Raw genomic sequence first — 24,820 nt, 5'->3', positions numbered from 1 at the left:
TTAAATAAAGTTGTGCTGAGGACAGCGTCTTGAGGTAGACCTCGATATGTTTGTCTGTAACTAGAAAATGAGTTATTGAATTTAGTGGCAATGAATCTTTGACTAAGGAATTCTATTCTGATATCCATCTGAACATATTGCTGGAGATACCTAATTTTTGGAGTTTTAGTAATAATTTATTTCTCCAAACAGAGTCATATGCTAACTGAAAGTCAATAAATATTGCCAAGGTATCTTCTTTCTTGTTAAAACTGTCTTTTATTTCTTGGCCAAGGCGTATGACTTGTTCATTGGTAGAGCGTAGTTGTCGAAAACCGGCTTGTCTTGGTGATAAAAGATTTTGGGATTCTAAATACCAAGTTAATCTGTTTTGCTATCATGCTTAATAGTGCTATTGGTCGATAACTATTAACATCATGAGCAGGTTTCCCTTTTTTGTGAATTGGTACAATGATTGCTTTTTTTCCAAGCTGCAGGAATTGAGGTGTTCCATGATAAATTGAAAATGGATAAAAGTACAGACTTGGCTTTTTCCCCCAGATGTTTCAAAAATTCCGAATGAATGTTGTCGGGGCCAGGAGATTTCTTGGTTTTTAAATTTTGTATAGCTAGAGTTAATTCTTTGGAAGTAAAATTTTGATGAAATATTTCAGGTTTTGTACTAGTAATATTGTTTTTATTATTTTTATGTAACTCTCTTTTGATAAATTTGTCAGTTTTTTTGGTATTGTGATGTAATCTGTGAGAGTTTGAGTAGTGTTTATTAAATGCGTTTGCTATATCTCTACTATCTGTTAGTGTTTTGTTATTATGAATAATAGGTTGGCTAGTATTTTCCTGTGTATTGGAAATATTCTTCAGAAATTTATATGTTTTAGCGCTATCAGTTCTGTAATTAATATTTTCAATAAATTTATTGAAACTGTTCTTTTTTGCTGTTATGACTGCTTTTTTAAGAATGGCACTCTTCTTCCTCCAATCTTGAGTATCTTCTGGTGTTTTGCTATGTTCTGCTTTGGTTCTTGCTTTATCTCTATCTTGTTTCAATAAATTCAGGTTTTCTATCCAGAATGGGTGTATTTTTTTGGTTTTCCTCGTGGAATGTGCTTTTTTGCAATTTTAAGAAGAGATTCACAGAAATATTTGTTCAATCTATCTGAGTTCGTATTTTCCATTAGTGGTGTGTTGACCTTGAGGTGTTCGTCGAGTTCTGTTGTAAATAGTTTCCAATTCACTTTCTTAAAGTTCCATTTTGTTTTGTTATTGTAGGGTTCCTGTCTTTGGTTTTGGTGGAGATGGATAGAAGCAATGATGACTCTATGGCCAGATCCAGGGTCTTCAATTATTTTTTTCTTGGTTTCGTGATGTATATCTGATGTTACTAGTAATAAGTCTGGATTTGTACCAGAACCAGAATAGTGAATGAAAGTAGAGGGATCTTCTTTTCTGTAGACAAGTTCTGCGGTTGTAGTATTTAGGAGGTCCATGATCATTTTTCTAGGTTGGTTTACATTATCGTAGCCCCAAAGTTGGGAGTGGGCATTAAAGTCACCAATTATGATAGTTTTAGGTTGTATATCAAACAAAGTTAGATCAAGGGGATTATTAGGTGGGTTATAGGCACTGTAGATTTTGAAATGTTGTTGATTTTTCCATACTTCAATTTTTATTAGTTCTAATTTGTCTTGATTATCCATTTCTTTTATGATTTGAAAATTTATAATTAATTTCTTTGATGTACCTGCGAGAATTCCATTACTGATCTGTCTACCTTTGGGTAACAGTTTCATATTAAAACCTTTAAAATTAAAATATTTTAATTGGTCACCATTAAGGTTTGCTTCTTGAATAAGGAAGATATCTATATTATTATCTGAGAGTATATTGGCTTGTTCAGTCTTCTTGGCTCATGTTATACCGCCAGCATTCCATTGTAAGATGTTTAGTTGATTCTGTACCATTAAAGTAGTCCCTGCCCGGAGATCTGATTGGAGGACTATTTTACCTCCGGATAATTTTACCTTAATGGTACTCATTTCATATTGGAGTTAAATGGCAAGCTGTAGCTGATTTAAGTGAACACCATATTTTAACGTTTTGGTGGCTACTTCATTCACACACAACCACCAGAATGTCTGGAGGACCACACCTGCTGTTGGTCGACGGTCCATTGGACCTAGCTGGGAAATCTTGTTGATCACCAGCTTTCCCTCCTTAAGCCACTGGAAGACTATTTTAGTGCCATAGCAGGTCAGCACTAGGAACAGAAAAGTAGAAAGAGGAGGAAGGAAAGGGAAATGAACCCCTAGGCCTCGAATGCTCTAATGCCGTCGGGGTCGAAGAAAGTAAGAGTTCAGTCAGAGGACTGGATAAGAAAGGGTAAAGAGGGAATTAGGTTTTGGATAGAGGAAAATTATACCAAATTCAGTCAATAACTCATCAAGCTGACCAGTGCTAATGGATGAGTAGCCCCTCCCTTTAGTTCAGCTCGTAAAATTATGCTTACTAACAGCTGCACCACGGGAAGGTATGGATGGAACATTGGGTATTTGTCCAGGTTGGTTCCTTAAAGCCTTCAATGGGAAGGATTAATGGCTCTCCCCCCTGTATCCGACAGATACCCTTTTGCAGCCATGGAATTGTCAGCAGCATTTTCAGCAAAGTGATTTATGAAATAAATTGACATTTCTTAAACATGTACTATAGCCTTCTTTATTTTTCCACATAGCAGAAATGTGAATATCATATATATTTTTTTTTTACTAAGAACATAATCTCAACAAGTTGAGAAGTTCTTGTTTGTGTTACTTCTATTAAATATATATATTTTTTTTTGTTTAATATAATATCTGCGATTAAAATTCATGGATACTCCTTCGAAGTTAGGGCTTTAATGAGCAAAAGTTTACTAGATGAATGGAATACAATGCAGGAAAATATATCTCATGCCTCTCTGTAGCAGCTCTAAAAGTTCAGCAGATGAAGCACAAATTTCTTGTAATAGATGTAATCTTTGGTTTCAAGGATGATATTTGAATTTGTGTAATGAAGAAATCACGGCTTTAGGTGAATTGAATTTCAAGTGAGTATGTCCATCGTGAGTTTCACATAGCGAAGCTCCTTGTCTTCAAGACATTAGTGCTGAATATCTTTCGTGTCCTCTCTGTGGTTGTCATGATGCAAAGGTCTTCAAAGGATGAAGGTGGTGCGAATCCATTGGACAACAGCCCACTCGAATTATCCCTTTACTGGTAATGACAATATTTTCATTAAGCCTTCAATATAGTCATTTCAGGTTAAGCTTTCAACATTTAGGAATAATGTAAGGGTTCTGAAACAAACTCCAAAAGAAGTTCGTGCCTTTTACTGCAGACAAACTCACGCAGTTGACTCAGAGGTACATTTCACAAAATTCTTTAGAATATAAAATCTTGTGCTGTTTGCATACATTGTTCTTAGAGTTCCTGGAATCTAAAAGGAAAGATACATCTTTAGTGTCTAAAATAAAAGAAAATTTAAGAGAATTTAAATTGACTTCCCCTCTGGTTGTAAAGAATACCATACCTTCTAAAATCACGTTGCATTGAAACTAAAGTACCTATGAAATGGGAATATACGAGGAGCTGCATATATGTGGAATAGCAAACTGCTATCATGCCACATTTGAATGTTTATTTGAAAAAATCTTCCTCCATCAAGAACTTTGGCATTCCAGTTTCTCCTAATACTGATGACCCTTGTCTTAAAAGTGTCATCAGAATTGGAAAAGACATTCTTAATGGTTTGGTTTCTGGGTTTGATGGCATCTGTCCACAGCACTTAAAAGACCTTACATCTATATGCATGCAAAAGACTACTGCAAGTAATCACACAATTCAGCAATTCCATTTTAACAGGACAATTAGAGAAATTTGCCCGAATTTATATGGGACTGCACTGATCATCCTCCAGAAGAGAGGGGTAGTTATCACCCATTGCTATTGGCAATATTTTTCGAAGGCTGATTTCTAAATTGTCTTGCATATCAGTAAGAGAGCAAATTAACGAGCATCTCCATTCTCAACAGCTTGGTTTGTATACATCTAAAGAATGTACGCTCTTTCCTGAAAATTAATGAGAATACAAGTAAAATACTACTTAAGACTGGTTTTAAAAATCCTTTTAACAACATTTTGAGAGACTCTACGTTACAAGCAATAAAGGAAAAAGTTACAGAACTTTCTACCTTCATGTGGCAGGCTTGTAGAAACTCTTCTAACTTATATTACAGCTCCAACATTATTGCTACTCAAACTGGAGCCCAGCAAGGAGATCCTGCAGGTCCTTTGCTTTTAGTCTCATGCTCCATTCTGTTATCACAGAACTGAAAAATCTTCCCAACCTATTATATCTGGATGACGGAATCCTCTGAGATGATCCACATACTGTTCTTATAGAGATAAAAAAAATTGTAAATGCCTGAAACTCCATTGGTCTGGAAATAAATCCAATAAATGTGAAATTTACTTCTGCACTGAGAAGGAGGATGCTGTAGTTTATGAAAATTATGAAAAATGGAATTGAAATGATGATCATGCTGGTCTGTTGGATATTAATTCCCAAGTAGTATATTTCTTATTAAAAACTGTTTATTCATTCCCAAGGTTAATTTTCCTGTGGACTCCTCTCCGACTATTTCCTTCTTTTCCTCCTCAAGCAGATAATTTCACAAGCTATCTTGAATCTCTATTCAACATACCACCGGAGGACAATAAGAGGACTTTCGGCGTATTTACCAATTAAATTTGAAGACCTTGGAACTCGAAAGTTAAACAATATCCACATTCCTGCTTTTCTTGCTTCTGCCTATAGTGTAGCTGACTTTATAGTCTCATTTCTCTGCATATGGTGATAAGATAGAGAGCTGCCATTTGTCAGAGGTAATTGATCATTGAAATGCTATGACCAACAGCTTAAATCCACAGCTTCTCTGTTTGAACAAAGAAATTAGAATATGATAAACATCTGTCACATTCTTGATTCTCTTATTCTATCACGCCCATCTGACAATGATGAGCTCGCCATTTTGTTCCACAAGAAAAGGAAGAGGGCTCTTGGCTTAAGACTATTTCTTCGGTCACTAATGGCATACTTATGGATACCACCTCCTTTAAAACTGAAGTAGGCTTATAACTTGAGTGCAAGATCTGCCAGTCCCATAAATGCATATGTGGTTTGGTTGCCGATGTTTACGGCTGACCTGCTTTAAGTTGTCCTAAGAGTGGAGGACAATTTTCAAGACATTTGTCAATAAATGACATTATTAAAAGAGCATTAATGTCTATTCCTATTCCAACTATCTTAGAACCCAATGGTATTAGTTGCTCTGACAGTAAGCACCCTGATGGTTTAACTTTAGTTTCATGGAGTAAAGAAAAATCTCTCTACTTGTTTCGATATCCTAGCCATTTCCTATCTACCACATATTTCAAGCTCAGCTGCAGAATCAATAAAAGGAATAAATATGAACATATTATCGAAAATTGTACTTTTGTTGTTTTTGCAGTTAAAACACTGGGAATGTGGTGTCATGAGGTCAAAATCCTAATATCAAATATTGGTAGTAAGCTAAAGTTTCTTAGTGGAGACTCATGTTATACTGAATTCCTGCCATAAGGTATAGGAATTGCCATTGAACTAGGGAACTTTGTTAGTATAATGAGTATCTTTCCTAATACCAATCCTTTGGATGAAATTTTCTATTGTATGTAATTCCTACATACATGTTCAATGTACAGTATTAATTTTAAACATTATAAATATACATATACAGTGTCTTTATTTGGACGTGTGGCCAGTAGGCAGTGATTTTCTTGGCCTTGCACTGCACTGCTTGTAACCAGTTATGTCCCTTCACTCTTCCGTCTCCGTGTGCCCACTAAATCAGTTAAAGCGAAGTCTTTGTGCTGTACGGAAGTTGATACGTGTTTCAGTGTTTTTCTACAGTGTGTTAGTGCTGTTATAATGCCAAAAAGTCAGTATACTTTAGAATACAGAATCTTTATGTGTGATTCCTATGTGAAAAACTCTTGTAGAGAAGTGAGATGGCGATTTATAAACAGATTCTCTGCTGTTTGTGCGCCTCACTAATAGAAATGGTTTGTAATCTTGTGAATAGATTTAGGCAAACGGGTTTCGTTCTTGATAAGAAACCAAAGTAAATCACTGTGTTCTTGCAGAGGAAATACTCAATGAGATTACAACAAAGTCCAATATTATAAGAGTACTAACACACTGTAGAAACACACTGAAACATTGAAACACGTATCAACTTCCATACAGCACAAAGACTTCGCTTCAACTGATTTAAAGGGGCACACTAAGAGACAGGAGAGTGAAGGGGGACATGACCGTTTACAAGCAGCACAGCGCAAGACCAAGCAGATCCTCGTCAACCAGCCATGCATCAAAATGAAGTCACTGTATAACCTTTCAACATGTTTTATCTTTATGTGAATAAGGGTGAGCTGAATCAGTATGAATACAATGCTTTGTACTAGTTCGTTTTCTGTATATTTTGTAAATGAATTTGGTTTTGTGTCTAGTAACTGTAATGTCAAGAAAATTTATAGAATTGTTTTGTTCTTTTTCAAATGTAAACTTTACATTTTGATGTAACTTGTTGGAAGTTTCTATTATGTTATGTACTTTCCTGTTATTATCTTTGTACATATAAATGAATTTGGTTTTGTGTCTAGTAACTGTAATGTCAAGAAAATTTATAGAATTTTGTTCTTTTTCAAATGTAAACTTTACATTTTGATGTAACTTGTTGCAAGTTTCTATTATGTTATGTACTTTCCTGTTATTATCTTTGTACATGATTAATGTATAGGTAATAATATATATGTTATGTTATATGTTACATTATTATCTAGACACCTAAAATAAGGATTTGATAAGAATTCATATACTTCTGAAATACTCGTACTGTAACATTGTTATATTGATTTCTGAACGGAAATTACTGGAAATATTGATATACTTCTGGAATACTCATGTTGTAACATTGTTGTACTGTAACTTCTTAACTCAATTATTAGATGTGTGCCTCGTATTTTTATTGTAAAGTAAGTAAAATTAACTCATTTTTCGTACTAAGTTCTCCACATTTCAACTATGTCAGTAACTTTATAATAGCCTTATATTAATTGTAGCGGTATATGTATGTTTTGCATTTATGTCACACCAAACTACAAACTAGAAATGTTGTTTAATATACATACCCTAAGACTATACTTCCAAGATTCTCCCCCTTCATCAGTAGCTGAAAAAGAAATATATAAATACACATTATCCAGGTCTTTGATCAAATTCACATTGTTTACTTGCTTCCAATAAAACAAAGTTGAACGATAACAGTAGTATTTTATTTAATGACACCTTTAACTGCAGAGGCCATTTATGTTTTTCACGTGATTCAGTTCATACATATCATCTTCGTGGCTACAATATTTTGTCTGAGCACATATAATATTTAACTTAGCAAAACTGACAGTGAATGAGTCTTAATATTACAGCTAGGCAACGTTACTTAAGTGTGAAAGGTTCATTTTGTTTGGAACAGCTAAAAAGCCATGACCTCCATGAACTAAATCACATGAAAAGGAGTATAGTGTTGAAGTTTAATGTGAGCGAGAAATGACAGAAAAATGTTGCCTGCAAATCCTCAATCAGGGGCAGAATTCTTTCACGTGCTGTAAATTTACAACATGGGATTCAGAGCTTTAATTTTCACCCATACTAAGGATTTTATCGACCTTTGAGAAAAAAACCATTCCTTTCAGCTATGTTCGAGCCTGCAAACATCGGGTCAACAATCAGTATTGTAACTGAGACCAACAAGGATGACAATATAAAACGAGAAAGAACGAAAATAATTAAATAAGCTCCAAAAGTATCAAACGGAAATACAATAGTACTGAAATGACCGATGCTATAGACGATGCCACATATTTTTATATTTGTCCCTCACTCCACAACCCAGTGTGTGAGTCCTGCTATCACATTCCAAATATCACTGCCCCATAATTTTGAGAAAACAAAGCAGCTGTCTGGTTTAGTCTATGCTTACAAAAATATACCTGGATCACACAGTATAGTCTGTATTGTATTCATACATATGTATGTCATGATTTGTGTTGAGTCACATGGCCAAAGCTGTGAAATTTTATATTTAATATAGTATTGAAAATTATTTGGTTGGGAGAAACCACACTGTTACCTTACTCTTTTACGAGTATTTACATACATGATTTCATAAGAAAAACGCAAAAAAAAAAAAAAAAAAATGTTTTCATCAACAGTTTAAAAAGAAAGAAAGAAGGCTAGCAAAGTGAATGGCATACCAATTAGTTCATTTTGAAGAATATTGATAGACAGGATGAAACATTAAGCATAATGTCCCGAAGAAAATACCGAATATAGTTTCAACAAACAAGGCTTTTAGAATAAGAAGGCATACAACCTAAGCCAATAGTCTGCTGGCAGTAGGATGGTGTTAACACATGGTGCGTAAGTGAAAGACAGAGCAAAAACAAAGAAAATGTCAATCACTGTAGGGGGCAGTGTGAGTAACCTGTTTCATCATTGTGTGTAATGTTTAAATACTCTTACTTAATGTGATGAAGGATGGACAGAACACACAAAAATTCTCTCTGGCAACAGGACTCGAACCCAGGTTTTCAGCTCTACATACTGACGCTTTATCCACTAAGCCACACTGGATTCCAGTTCCAATGCCGGATCGAATCCCTTCAGTTTAAGTTCTACCTCTCAGTTTTCCCTTTGGTGACCTATCCTCATGTACAGTATCACAATATGTGACAGTGGCACAATATCCAACACACTATGTATAGAGGTGCACTCATTACGAGTGATAAGTTGTCGGGATCTGACGGGATGAGTACCATCTTGAATCACTAAGTGATTACTAAAGCCCGGATTTCTAAGCAAAATGCATATTCTTTTCTACACTTTTAAAGGTAAGCAGAAAGGTTATACTTCGTAAGACACAGATAAGATAAGCAGTTTTAACTATGTTTGGTAGTGCTTACAAATGCTTATTTCGTAGGAAAACAGTTTTGCTTACTTATTTTACGATTTTTGATTAAAACAGTGCTTTACACAAAACTGTAATTTTAAAAGTACATATTTCATTCCCAGCCGTCATTTATCATCGATTCCCTTTTTTTTTTATTGGGTAATAAAAAATTAACTTCAGTCGAATGCATAAGAAAGCAATGCTAAGGTATGACCCAGAATATTGTGAAATAATACCGTGTAGTTCTAATTAGGAGAGAACCTTGGGATTCCCTGACAAGCTTCTGCGACTAGGCAGGTCAATCAGTTATCACACTTATCACGTAATTGGAATGATGTCATGTGCGTGGATTGTGAATCCTCGAGTTTCAAGTTGCAGTGTGTAAGTTGTGCAAAAGACGTTGTTTCAGTAAGGGGTGTGTGATTGCTGCTGTTGTAGTTAAGGAATGCCACCCACAAAAACCTCTCAATCAATATTCTTATGCAAATGCTTAAATGAGTTTGGAAGTAATATTTTCAGCGAGGACAGCAGTGTCTTATTTTGTTTGGTGTGTGAAAAGAGTGATTCTGTGAAGAAAAAATTCGACATTGTGCAGCATATTAATACAACGCAGCATAAGGAGAGGTTTAAGAATAAATCTAAGTTAAACCAGCAACTGATTGAAAGCAATACTCGAGTTCTAGTGATACATTTTTCAAAGACTTCTGTTTAGCATTAGCGGGTTCCAACATTCCATCAAAAGAACATTTTCACTGTACAAATCATTTTTCACTGACAAACGCAGGAGCTTCACAAAGGAAAATCTCAGGATGTCCTTCCTTGTATACCGCAATAGCCTTCAATAAGGTAAGAGTTCTACGAAACAATTTATCGTCATATTTCCGTGTATTCGTTTTTGCTTATTTTGGTACTAATTTTCACCATTTTTCCTGCTTATTTTACTGTTTCCGTGTATTCGTTTTTGCTTATTTTCTCCATTTTTCGTGCTTATTTGCTTGTTTATTTGACTGTTTGATTGTGTTTAGAAATTCGGGCTTTAGTGATTACTCACGCATATCATATTATTATGATGTACCGAAGTACATACGATATTTCCGTGCAGGAATTCTGCGTTACCATCTTACTCAAGTCATCTTTATTCCAATTTGTATTACTTCTTTCACTTCAAAAATCAGTAAATCTTGGAATCACTAACATGTGAAATAAAATGACACTTGTATAATTTCGTCATTCACTTAAGATGTGTATAAATTCACTTTGTTAATGAGACAGAAACAGTGCCTTCATTTTCGGGAGAAAAAAATTGAATATTGCAGTCTTACTGCACTGTCTGACACGTGGGCATTCTCACTTGAAAAACTGTAAGTGAGAAAGTATGCTCAAATGTTCAGACTTCCTTGCAGGCCTACAGCAATCCTGTACTGTTTATTTCTCCAGAGGAAAGAGGAAATACAGCAGGCTACAAATCTGGCAATAATACAACATAAGCATATCTATATCTCTTCATACGTAATTTAGTACTCATATTAATATTGAAGATTATTTCCTTTTTCTTTACTATAATTAAGCCTAATTTAATTTAATTCTCTAGTTTATACCTAGAGGTTCAGGGTTTTATATCCTATTACTGTAGTCTGTAATAGTATAAGCCTAAGAGTAAAAGTAATTGTACAGAAGTAAAAATCAAAACCCAACCTAACAGTAACATATTAAAATAATATCAGCCTCATACCGCACTAAGCAAAGATTCTCCTGCAAACACTGAATCCATTTATATTCTAAAATGAAAGTCGAGTTTAAAAAAGAACAATTTGGCTTCAGGAAAGGAAAAGGTATGACAGATGCAATTGGACTGCAGTGAACAATCTATGAAAGATATCTTGAGAAAAATAAAGAAGTGTATGTTGTATTTGTGAACCTAGAAAAATCTTTCGATAGAGTGAATTGAAATAAACTTATGGGATCTTAAAGAAAATTGATGTTGATTGAAAAGAAAGGACACTGTTCAGTAATCTTTATATGAAAGAAGCCAAAGTCAGGATAGAAGAGAAAATGTCAAAGGGAAGTGTAACAAGGAGAGGAATACGATAAGAATGCCCTTTTGTCACCTGCCCTGTACATCTACTTGAAGAATTTAGTGAAGAACTATTTTCAAACATGGAAGGAGTGATAAAAGGAAAAAGAATATAAAATGTATAAGATTTGCTGATGATACTAAGGGATACGCTACTGGAGCTAAATGACAGCTGGGACGAAAATAAATGCAAACAAGACAAAGACTATGGCTACCAGAAGAAAAATAAAGAAGGTACAATGGGAACTTGAAATGAGGCAGTAGAACAAGTGGACAATTTTAAATACTTGGGATGTACTGTAAGCAATAACATGAACTGTTGTCAGGAAGTCGCAAGATTTTAATAGAAAAAGGAGCACTGTGTGCAGAACTCTGGAAAAAGAACTACGGAAGAGACTAGTGAAGTACTTTGAGTGGAGTGTGGCACTGTATGGGGCAGAAACATGGACATTACGAGTGAAGAGAAGAGACTAGAAGCATTTGGAATGTGAATATAGAGAAAAATGGAACGCATGAAATGGACAGACAGAATAAGAAATGAAAGCGTGTTAGAAAGAGTGGGTGAATGCTGAAATTGATCAGAAGAGAAAAAGAAACTGGCTGGGCCACTGGCAGAGGCATAGTGTCCATTTATTTTTTAAGAAAGATTTTCTTTTATTTTTATACAGAAACAACTTTGTTATTTGTTGTTTCTTCTATTTCATTTCCTGTTTATAAGATATTTTGACTCGCGATGAATTTGAACTCACAGGTCGATGTTAGATATTTGCTTCCTAATACCTGTTTGTGACCATGGGTTGCTGGGAAGAAAAAGGGAGACAGATACAGAAGCATAATGCTGTCTCTTAGGGTATGTAACTGAGTTTTGGCTTCCGCTCTCTTTCTCTGCTGTACTGACTAGCATCAGCCAGTAGCACGTGTTATGTATGCGATGTGATACTGTGTAGTGTTTCAAAAATTAAATTACTGTGACATTACTAATAGTCACATGAATATGTTAATATTACAGCTATAAGAATGACATTATTAGCAAATATTATAATAAACAATATGAATATAATTATAGTAATAATAATAATAATAATGATATAAATAATAGTAATAATACATAATCACTAAATACAACTAAGTGGTTTTTGTGAATCTCTATATCCTCACCCATGGCGTCAAAATTATGCAAACCGTTCTATTTTTTTATGAGTAGACTTTGGATATTTAAACTCTAAAAAAGGTCATTTTGGCATCTAAAGTAGGTTTTAAAATATTGAAGTAGGCCATAAAAAAATCTTTTTACGCATTTATATGCACATCAGAAGGGGACAGCAACATCAGAATTACGATATGGGAAACTAAACTTAAGTAGGCAACCTAAATTTAATTGTGTAAATGTTGTTATATGTATCTTAGGTGTAAATGTCGTTATATGTATCTTTGAAGCAGACAAGTCTTAAACTGAAAATACAGTAAAACCTCGATAAGACACGCCCGTTTACTATGCTATCCCGTGTAATACACTTTTTTTTTTTTTGTTCAGTCCCTGTACATTTCATATATAAAGCATTTATAAAATAACCCATTTGTTGCGCTGAAGTTCTGCATAATACACTATTTTTGTGGAATATTTTCGATGTAATTTTCAGCAATGAAACATTTTGGCCATTGAACTCATTGATGCTATTAACCTGAAAAGTACTGGTATTCGACCTTTTACCTGCACACTTAAATCTTCATACTGTACAATACCCCACCCTCTTGTTACGCTCTCTTATTCAACTCTTTATCTGCATGCTTAAAGCCTATAAACAGTTACAATACCCCATTCTCTTGCTAACCCTCTATCTCAAACAACATTCCTCACTCAGCAGTAATAAAATTCTGGAAATTTTTGCTGGTCAGTTTGTTGTCCTTTAGTGTATTGAAATGTCTGTGAGTGTGACTGCAATGAGTGTTAAACGAAAAGCGCTGTGTCGGAAAAAGTGGAAATCTTACAAATATACGATGAAAACAGTACTCTTAATCAGAAACAACTCTCTGATTCATTAGGAATCCATCATCGACATTAAGGATGATAATAAAAAATCGCGACTCAATCACTGCAACTGCAACGTCAGGAGGATGTAAGCGCGGGAAAGTGAAGTGTGGTAAACATGAGGGCTTGGAGAACACGCATATGGCAGACAACTATAAATGACTTTTTTCTAAAGAAGTACAGTACATATTGTAAATGTCTTTGACGTACAGTACAGTAATTACATAATGGAGTAATACTATATTACAGTGTTTCTCAAACTATGGTCCATGGACCACCTGTGGTCCTCAAAGTCTGCCCTTGTGGCCTTCAAAAAAGACAAAAAAAATGAAATTCAAACGAATTGCGATCACACTCTAGCTGAAAATCTCAATGATACATGGCAATCGCCTTTCACTTTTTCTCCCAATACTGACATTTTATGAATTTTATTACCCTACGCATCTACCGAATTCTCATTCTACTTTCAGCAACTAAAGAGGAATTTAAAGGACTATGAACGTGGTGTTTCTCACCATCTTTTCCCAGCATGTCTGGTGCCACACCTGTAACCCAGCCAGACACCACCCGAATTCACAACAGAGGACCAAAGTAACGAATCTTTTCGTGTATTTATGACTTTAATAGTTTTGCCGACACCCAGTTTGCACATTGAAATGGTCACATACTGTATGTCGTACACCAATAATAGAATGTGCCAAATTGCATCTTTACTTGTTGAAAATCGGACATGTTTCTGCGTTATTTGTTTTTTTTTTTTCAGATGACGATATAAGAAATTTTAGACTCCGCCTATTTTAAAATCCAGGCGAATCAGATCCAGAAATTCAAATTACAATACTTTTATAATTATATTTTTGCAGCCAATCACAAGTAACTTATAACAAATTCTGTGCATTGTTGATTCATCACTTGCCTGTTAGCAGTTACATGTTTGAAATCCTTATGTGGTACAGGCTATTTGTTGTCTATGTCTCTGTTAAACAGTGCCCATTATACATCTTTGAAAAGAAAGGAACGTGATGATACACTTCATTTAGGCACTGCCAATAGTTCAGAAGCTGTGATATTCAGTGATTCTAGTGCCATTAAAAAAATATCTAGTCCTAGTGGTAGCTGTTCAAAGAAAAAATACTTTCGTAAATATGACAAGAGTTATTTGGAAGTTGAATTTACTTGGTGTGACAATGAGAGTGAACCACATCCTCGATGCGTTGTTTGTATGAAACTCGCGAAATTGAAATGGCACTTAGAGATGAAACACACAAGTGTAAAAAGCAAACTTGTCGAATTACAATATTAATGTGAGTACCAACATTTATTTATTTTTTTAATTAATAAGTTAAAGATTAGCCAAACTCTAATAGATTTGAATTATTAAAAAAACTAAAATGAATTTTTTTCTATTAACATTAACTTAATTAGTTAATACTAATATAAAATTAATTGAAATAAATTAATTCTACTTTAAAATATAAGTATACTAGTATTAAAATATGCTACAAAAATGATCAATATGCTTTCAAAGGGAATAAGAGTAAGGTGGTCCACGGAACTGTTCTGACTTAAAAAAATGGTTCCCACTTCAAAAAAATTTGAGTAACATTGCTATATTACATTTCATGAATCATGTATTTCAATAAAGAAATATGCTAATAGATACTGTTTATAAGTCAAAATTAGTATACCCGCCTAATACATGGACCCGATTAATACGCAATTTACACGCAATCCCTTGAACAGCGTCCTATCGGGGTTTTACTGTATAGGGAAGTGGAATTATATACCTACATTAAATTATATAAATTTGTCTTTACTTATTTTAGGCATCTTACAGACAGAAGAGGATAGCAATGTTTGAAATAAAATGCAGTAAACAGAAACTAGCAATTGAAAGTTTGAAATGCTTAGCGCTCAAAGCTTAACTGTTATTTTCCGATCATTACCGGACAATGACTATCAATGTTAATGCCATATAACTCTCTATGTAAATTCTATATGTCTTAAGCTATGCATTGACAGTCTTGGTTCACTTTCGATAAGAAAGTGACATCCATCATTCTTGCAGTGGACTCTTCAATTATAATCCCTAAATTTAATTAAACTACTTATATGAAAAATATTTAAAAAGTACAGCATTAAAATCATGAAAATGTTATGACATTATATTGCATTTCACCTAGTGCGAAACTCTAAATAACTCTTAGATTACAAGGAAATTCATATGTTTCGAAGAATACTGTAATGCATTTTTATGACATGATAATCGGAAATAAAGAATAGACTTACCTAACTTGTAAACAAACCATTAAAAAATAAATACACGTTAAAATATCTTAATGACTTTAAATATAAAGGAAATTATTAAATATTTTCAGATTATTTAGATGATTCACTTCTATCAAGTTTATAACACAATAAGCCTAATATGCTTCATAAATATTATTCGTTAATTGAATTTACTTAATACATTGATTATATTAGGCTATGTTTGAACATATTGTATTAATGAAGTGAACTAAAGTAGGCCTATAGGTATGAAATTATCTTTCCCTTTTACTGCAAGCTATGATAAATTCAAAGATGATGTTAAATTAAATTATACTATTAATGAGAAAGTACATTCCCTGTGTATTATATTGTTTATTAAAATATATTGCAGTTGGTATTTAATACTGAATGCGAGATAAATTGAACTCTTCGAGAAAACATAATGCCACAAATTATGTATGCAATCTCAGCGGCTGACTGAAGCACATGGCACAAAATAATATCTTTCCCATTCCACTTATTAGTTTCCAGTGTCGTTTTTTTTTCCTCGACTTTATGTGAATGAACCCTGAAACATCTATGGATGGGAGTTGAGATGGTTACTGAAATAACGGGGTTTGCATTATTATTAAATATATTGTGAGGCTTGAAATATGACATCCTTGCACGATCATCACTGTGTAAGTGACAAACTTTTGCAAATGCAGTTTAGTGTACTGAGTTATAGCAATAAACGTAGAATAATAAAGGATTGTCCTCCAAAACCTAATCTTAATCTGGAAACAAAGATCTGCATTATAAACGATAAGGTAAGACTGTTACAGAGTATTAGTCTTACTTAATCAAACATATATGACTGTTCATTACTGATTTTTTTAATTGGTGTATCGGAAGTCCTGAGTTCAACGTGCAGTGAACTTGAGTCCGTAACTGTGGCAGCGTCTAGGCGAGTGCGGCGTATCAGGAAGATCAGAGTTCGATGTGCAGTGAACTTGAACAGTGAGCTAGAAGAACTGTGAACTGACAGATTTGTTCGGCACATAGTGCTTGTGAACAGTAGTTGAAATTAGGAGTACATTGTTGTTCTTCTCAATAATACCCGTGTATTGTCATTGTCGCTGTATGGAGTGTAATAACGACTACTATGTTGCTGTGTTAAGTGGAATACCCATTGTTGTAGGGTGAATTATTAAGTAGAAATAAAAGTCACATTGTTGACAGGTGTGGTGGTCAAAAGTAGAATAAAAGTTACAATATTATCATCAGTTAATTTTAATAATAATTATTACTAAATTGCTTTTGGATTGCTCCTCCTGTTTCGGAAGCCTAGCTGCCACTGGCCACTGGCTAAGAAAAAACTGCCAACTGAAGGATGCACTGGAAGAAAAGGTGAATGGGAGAAAAGTTCAGGGCAGAAGACTCTAATCTTGGAACTTGCGGTGTGAGGAAGCGGGTCTAAGCAGGGAATCAAAAACAACAGATAACGTACTGAGGCTTGTCTCTCATCACTGCACGTGTTCACTATTACAAGATGTTCTGAAAATAATTTCACCCTCAGTACTACTTTCGTTCTTCCAGTGTGTACATGTGCAGTGTGGTAGTGTTTTCTATACGTTGTAGCAACAAGTGATAGGCTAGATTTTTTTTTTTTTTTTCATAAAGTTTAGTATACAAATCTCAGGGTAAAGAGTTATGTGCAGGTACATCAGGCGAAATGTCACTGCCTAAAAATGTTGTCATTCACCGAGAAGGCATGGAAATTATTGCCAACTTAATTAAAAAATGTGACGAGGAGTCGAGGAAACAACAGTTATTGTTATCGCTGAGTAAGGCAACAGAGAGAGCAGCTATGTATTCGGGGAAATCTCAGTCGTCCATAATAAGAATATGAAAGAAGCACAAGGAAAGGAATATTTCAGATCCTACTCAGCTTCTCAAATCACCAGGAAAGAAGAGACGAATGTGATTTTTGTAGATGACTTTGATAAGGGTGTCATCAAAAGGGCAATATAAGATTTTTACATCGAAGAAAAAAGAGTGCCAACGATTCCTAAACTTCTACCAGTAATAAAACAGAAGATCGATTTTCTATGGGGAATTGTGAAAAGTCTGGGTTTTAAATAGAGAAAATGCCAATCCAAAAGAAAGATTCTGATCGAGAGAGGAGATATCATAGACTGGAGCTCGAGATATTTGGTGCAAATAAATGAATTCCAGAGCAAGCGACATTCAATTTTTTATATAGATGAGACTTGGGTGGATAGCAATATGACATGTCGAAAATGTTGGCAGAATGAGAGTGTGTGTCCACACGAATGCGAACTCTGGACAAAGATTGATCGTGGTACATGTAGGAGGAATTAACGGCTTCCTTCCTAATGCAGAACTTATATATAAAGCCAGAAGTGCAACAGGAGATTACCACGGTCAGATGAACGCCGAAAATTTTGAAAGATGGGTTATACAAAAACTGATACCCAATCTTCCTCCTTAATCAGTTATTGTTCTCGACAACGCTCCGTATCACTGTCTCCAGATCGACAAACCTCCATCTGCATATGCAATAAAGGCAGACATGATCTCTTGGCTTCGCAAGAAAGGAGTGAACTGTGATGAAGGTATGAGAAAGAACGACCTCTATAACCTTATTCTACCTCTGAAACCAAAGCAAAAAAGTTACAGAATTGACAACATTTTGGAACATAACCACAAAGTTCTTAGATTGCCACCTTACATGTGCGAGTTGAATCCAGTTGAATTGGCTTGGGCTAAAGTGAAACGTATTGTCAGGGACAATAATGTCATGGGTGATTTAAATTTACAGAAATTAATGCAAGTGACAAAAATTGCACTTTCACTTGTGACAAAAGAAGACTAGGAAGGATTCTGTAGACAATGTATTCAACATACAGAAAAACAATATTGGAAAAAAGATAGACTCCTATTAGATATGACTGATCATATTGTTATAAATTTAAGGGTTGATGACAGTGGTAGTGATAGTGATATTATTAGTAATTCTGATAATGGTGATGGTAGCAGGGATAGTGAGAACGGTGACAACACAACGCAAGATAACTGTGAAACCAGTGACACTGACATGCAACTTGCTCAACAGCTTCCACTATGAGGTAGGTAACACAGTTTTTAGGCAGGTGGTAGCAGGCTAGAATTATTAATAGGGGTCGCTATCGCGAACTGTAGGGTCACATCACATTCCTGTCAGGTTCCAAGATTAGAAACTTCAACAGTAGTTATCAGATGATAGACAACATTAAGATATAGGGAGTATATGAAGAGATTAAGAGAAAGGTGGAAAATAGGGAAGATTGGAGAATGCTGGGTTTGTAGTAAAAGACTTGCCCTTGAGCAGAAAATATGAATGAATTAACTATGTATAATACAATGAAAAGTGAAAATCGTACCATATGCCTCACTTGTGAATGTAGAACTTTCCTTTTGTATAGGCTCTGTGCGTATAGCAATGTGCTGCTACAGGCGGATACTACGAGAACTACTTGTAGGTTTGTCATCAACAGCTGTGTGCTCTCTGTGTTAACAGCTGACTGCTGGAAGATTTGAATAGGAGTAATTTTATACGCATTTATTCAATCTTTCATACAGTGTTGTCTTTAGATTATTTATTTTGAAAATGTCAAAGCAGTCCAGCAAAATTATGTGCTGTGTTTTTGGCTATAATAATAAATATTGTAATATAGAGCAAACTGTTAAGTTTTATCATTTTCCATCACGAGCCCACAAAATGGATTTGAAAAGACGGTGGATATTAGCAGTAAGGAGTACACTGAAATTGAGTATTTGGGATTTAAGTATTTTAACTAATAGTAACTATTATATGAGTCGTCTAGATTCAAATCCCCCTAAACGCAATTTTCACACATTTTCATGTTTTTATACCATTTGAATCTGTATAATGAATTCTAATACCGTTATAAATATTGAGGTTGAAAGCCGCTCAATTGGGCTGAGAGAGAGTGATGAAAATTGACTTTAGTATCAAAATCCCCTATAGAATGTAAAACTTACAAAGTTGTTAGAATCGAAATCCTCTATCAACAAAAGAGCCAAACGATTACGATGATGATGATGATGATGATGATGATGATGATGATGATGATGATGATGATGATGCGGTCACATGCCATTATGGCGATCATGCATTCTGTTGTAGCTTAAATACGATTCTGTTGTGAAACGTAATTATGTTTTTTGTTGCAAATCACAATAAAAATGAGCAAATTCAGTGCACATGGTTCTATTGTTCCACTGGATAAATCTATAAAGCGACAGAGACAAAGAGAAAACTGGAAAAGATATAGAATGCGCCAAGATAGGTAATTAACACAACCTCCAAGTTTGTTTACGTTCGTTTTATTATGTCAACATCAACATTGCTACGGGTTTTCTCCCATTCCAAGCACAAGACGAAAATATTCCGGTGTACAACATTACGAATGATTGATATAATGAAGTTCCATAAGATATTTTATCAGTCTAAAGAAAAATACAACAGGATAATTGTATTCTACAACATTGCAAGTGTTCTACAGTAAAGACTACTCATGTACAAAATTCAAAGAGAAGATTAACATTTAAATACAACATTCGTTGTTCATCTACAGGTTCCCTAATTCCCCAGAATAAAAACTGTATTGGAGCAGAGCAATGCAATTTTGGTAATGCCATCCTTTATGAATGAATGTTGTATGTGTGGATCCACGTGAAACTGCACACTGTGCTGCTAAACGATCGATAGATTTTGACTCCTTTCTAACAATGATCTAATTTTGCCCAATTTCACTTGTTAAAATAGCCCTTCTCCTGTATGCTTCCTGTGCAACACCAAAGCTGTACCGGTAGTCTATTATTGACTGGTACATTTACACCAGGAAATGTTCTTATTCTGTAACTTATACAATGTATATTTTGCAATTAATAATACGCGCTGTTCCTCTTTTTTTATTCGAAGAATGGAACTAGCCCTTCGATCTCGGTGCACTCCTCAACATATAAAGTACTTACTTGAGTAATTATCTGTGTAGAATAATGATGTGTTGTAGCCCCCCTCCCTACTTGTTACAAATATACGTAACACTTGAGAGGTCCAGGGCCTTGATTCATAAAAGCTAATAGTCTTTTAATGCAAGTGTCTGACTTGTTATCTTGTCTAGTTTTACTGGATATTATTGAATTAATATTAACGAGTTTGATGAAATTGGTCAACAATTAGAAATATTAAAACACATATTAATGAAATCATTTTATATTCAAACACATATTATAGAAATTATTTTATTTATTTTTTCATTGTTTGAAGTTTGAAAACAATTATATATGTATTTTTATATTTGCAATAATTCATATTTTTATTTCACACTTCGCTTAGGTACCACTGATAGGGCTCATGTACCACCAGTGGTGCGCGTATCATAGGTTGGGATCCGCTGCATTACACTATTGACCTACTGCTTGTAGCTTTGTAACTTTTATGAAACAGGCCCCTGAATGCAGTACTAGGGAAACTGACCATTTCCCTAGTAATTCGTCCTGGACTTCCCGATTGTTATGATGGTAATTATATCTAGTGGGGAGGAGGCTATAAAAATGTGTTATACACTTACACTCCTTGAATGCAGCGTTCAACGTGGATCTGCACACTAGCAATATTATAAGTCATCAACTTGATCATGTGTTAATGACCTTCACTCATAAAAGGTGGCATTACCAAAATTTCATTGCTCTCCTCCAATACAGTTTTTATTCTGGGGAAACCTTTATCTTCTATAATTTGATCTCCTGGTTCTATCAGTTTCAAAATTCCACAGTCATTTGTGATTAAACTATCACTGGCTCTACCTCCACAACATTTGGAAATTAATCTTACCACACCACAAAGTGCAATACCATTAAGACTTTTTGCAGTATAAGCAGACTTATAATAAAGAGTATCTATATATACGCTGACTGATTTCAGGAGGTTGTTCTGTTTTAACTTCAGTGCAGTCAATAATAGCTCTACAGTTCGGATTATTATCTTTAAAAACAACAGTAGGCAATGTTGCATTAATAGTATCTTTGCCAGGCCAGAAAACAAACTTTTTAGTTGCCTGTGCAAGTATAGGTAAAACAGATTGGAACATTATAGAAATAGTACTCGGTGAACATCGAAAACTACAGAAAGGGCAGCAAATGGCAAGGCTAACATAAAAGTCTACTTTATTTACTTTGCGTTGAGTAGTGTCTAACAGTAAGTTCAAAAATAAATTTAAAATGTTTCTGTTAACACTAGCCAGGAGATTTAATTGTGATTCATTAGAAATTGAACTATAACAACAAAATCCTCTTTCTTCATATGGGGAGTCAGGCCCAGACAATTTACTTGCATACTTAGGTTTAGCATAATAATGTGTGGAAAGTTGTGTGCTGGCACTGTTTCCGTACAACTGTTTTTCTTGTAAATTCAATACATGACCACTTTATGCAAGTAAACGACCTTTATTAGAAGAATTTGGCCGATTACTGTCATATAAAATACTGTATTTACTCGCATATAAGACATTTCTTTTTATTTCCAATGCCAAAAAAATTGAGTAGGGTCCTATATGCAGATATCTAAAAAATTAGTATGGAATCAAAACATGAAATGATAAAAACTTCATATCCTTAAAAATATATTTCAAAACATTTAATGTATTATCATAGTAAAAAAAAAAAGATAATTATAGACAATAATATATACTAGCAGCTAAAGGGGGAGAGAAGAGACAGAGAGAGAGAGATGGAGGGTTAGTTATCTTTATTGGCCAGCAATAAACATTTTTATACTATTTTTCTTTAATCTCTTCAAAAAATTACGAGGAAGGGTCTCATATGCAACTGACTCTTATTTATGACTTTTTTTTTATTTAATACAGGACTTTTGAGCTTATCATTAGCCATGACTCTGACAACAATACAACACAAAATACAAAACAAATAATTAAACAAATTTCACTGTGCTTCCCAATGATTGTATCTAGTATATGTGCAAGAGTGTTCTATGTTGACCATAAAGATATTGTTAGTAAAATTGATGTTATTAATTTTCAATGCTTCTCCACAAGTCTGAGAAGATCCTCAAAAGTCTTGATTTAAATGAAAAAGCAAATCTAGCAGAGGTGTTCTTGTTGAAGATAACAATATAAGCTTTTGGTGAGAGAATTACTTCACCTGATTTCAGAGGTATAGAAATGAATGACAATAATGACGTAGAATCTGAAGACATGTCAGGAATAGATGAACTGAAACACAACAAATTTTTGTTACTTTAAATATTCTTTCTACAAAACGTAAATTTAAAAGGCGTATATTTCCAATATGTTAATTTCCATGTACAGGTAACACATACTGAAGGTACTGGTAATTATTCATATTTAGAAGTGACTGTACTGTGTAATCGGCTTGGAACCAAAACAGTAACAATAATCCTCCAGAGGTGCGTAATATCGCCAAATAACTTAGTGGCAGGTAAACTCACACCCGATCTTTCAATAGAACAATTCCGCATGTAAAAAATAATGGTATTGGCTACAGTAGAATCCTGCTTTTAAGCCCTCACAATTTACGTTTTCTCACCATTTATGCAACTATTTTTTATCCATTATTTTCCCTATATGTATGTGTATTTAATGTCTACCCACTACACTTGCGTGATTCGGGTTCTGTATATTGTGGATAGATGGCAGGACTGTGACCCATTTTCAATTTGTACCCACTTCGGCAGACCACGCTGTACATGATGTATATCTGTGAAGAGTTATGTCGTATACTAGGATGAGTGTATGTGTAAGTGTTCGTGTAAGTGTAGATTATTTTCTCTACATTCATAAAGTTATATCGTCAGCTTGCAAGCAATATTAAATATTACACCTGAAAAAAAGGCGTTCTGAAAGCTCTTAACAAAACGGAATTCTGAAAATATTACTTTTAGTACGTTGTATCTCTTTGTGTGTATTTAATTTCCCAATTTCAAGTTTATACACATACATTATGCACATTATACACACTTTTTCCTCAGAAGTTATATTTTTAACTTAATGTGTTCTGTTTGTAAACTGACAATATATACACTGCATTTATGTTAGTGCAGGATCAAGTTCTCCTCCATTTACACCACTGCACATCGACTTAAAAAAGCAAACTGGGAAAATCTTCAGTCAAATGCATCATTTTCAGAATTCACATCAGGATAATTCCATGCAAAACAGTATGACGAAAAACATTAATATCTCCAAATTTGTTAAAAATTGTACATTCAACTCTTTATGTAGTATATATTAATCATGTAGAAAATTATGTTTGCGACAGCTACCGTTTAAATGTAATGAGCAGTTAAAATATTTTTATTTGAGCACATAGCTCTATTTTCAATTTGTTTTCTGACCATAAGAATAATTACAAAATTTTTTTAAAGATATCATTAGATAGCTTACAAAATAGGTTATTAAGATACTATAATTCAGTGCAGCTCTGAAAATTATATTTAGAGAAATTCAAAAATGTATTTTAAAAAACGCCATTACATAAAATCAAATATTTCACTTCGCATGAAAAAAAAATAAATGACAATTTACTGAGCATTTTCATTAGGCTGTCAAATTTTCATAATGGGATCTTCAAAAATAGGTTATAAATTAAAACAACTCGCCGTGTAAAGGTTGATCTATGCTGCTGTGCCATGCGCCATCACTGCTGCTGGTCACTGCGAGAAGCGTTTCCACATTGACGACCGGTGAGTGTCACACGTCTGATTCCAACTAGTATCGGTACTTCTGATGAAGCAGAATAGGGTTTTATTGCTAACTTTCCATTAACTGGAAGCACACAGTGAACACTTCTTGTTCCAGGAACAGTCTTGAGGCTGGCAAATCTTTGAGGATTTAGATTTGTAACTACTTCTTCATGTTTTTCAATGGATGTGAATGACACAATAATTCCCTGTATATTGCATTTTGACCAATCATACAGTCCTTTAGGAGTTGAAATTAGAGTTCCTGGCTTTTGCAGCGAGTCGCTTGATTGTACCCCTTACACCGTCACCTGGCCCTTTACCATGACTAGTTCCAAAGAAATGCCACTCCGCAGGTATTTGAAAATCGTTTTCATGATTGAGTATATTAACGGAGTTTTTTTTTCCTTCTTGTATTGGCTAGCTGCTCCATCACTGAAATCATATATTTTAGATATTTCGGTATGTGCTTGTTTCAGATGTTCTATCATTTTCCTTTAAAAAAACATGAACTGTTGCACTATCGTGAACTAAGCATTCCGAAATTACTAAAAACAAAGGTTCTCTAAAGTACCA

At 34.3% G+C, this 24,820-nt stretch overlaps 1 protein-coding gene across 3 annotated transcripts in view; it reads right to left on the bottom strand.

The window, feature by feature from the left end:
* Impbeta11 (importin beta11) overlaps positions 1-24,820 on the bottom strand; it is a 212,103-nt gene that overhangs the window by 114,357 nt on the left and 72,926 nt on the right. For all 3 annotated transcript variants that reach the window (XM_069833446.1, XM_069833448.1, XM_069833447.1), the window contains one exon: positions 7,266-7,306. In XM_069833446.1, coding sequence (XP_069689547.1) covers positions 7,266-7,306 — 41 coding nt within the window. The remainder of the gene's footprint in view (positions 1-7,265; positions 7,307-24,820) is intronic.

Source organism: Periplaneta americana, chromosome 8 (genome assembly GCF_040183065.1).
Source record: "Periplaneta americana isolate PAMFEO1 chromosome 8, P.americana_PAMFEO1_priV1, whole genome shotgun sequence".
NCBI classification, from domain to species: Eukaryota; Metazoa; Arthropoda; class Insecta; order Blattodea; family Blattidae; genus Periplaneta; species Periplaneta americana.
The sequence above is the reverse complement of the archived record's forward strand: the minus strand, read 5'-3'. Positions and strand labels throughout refer to the sequence as shown.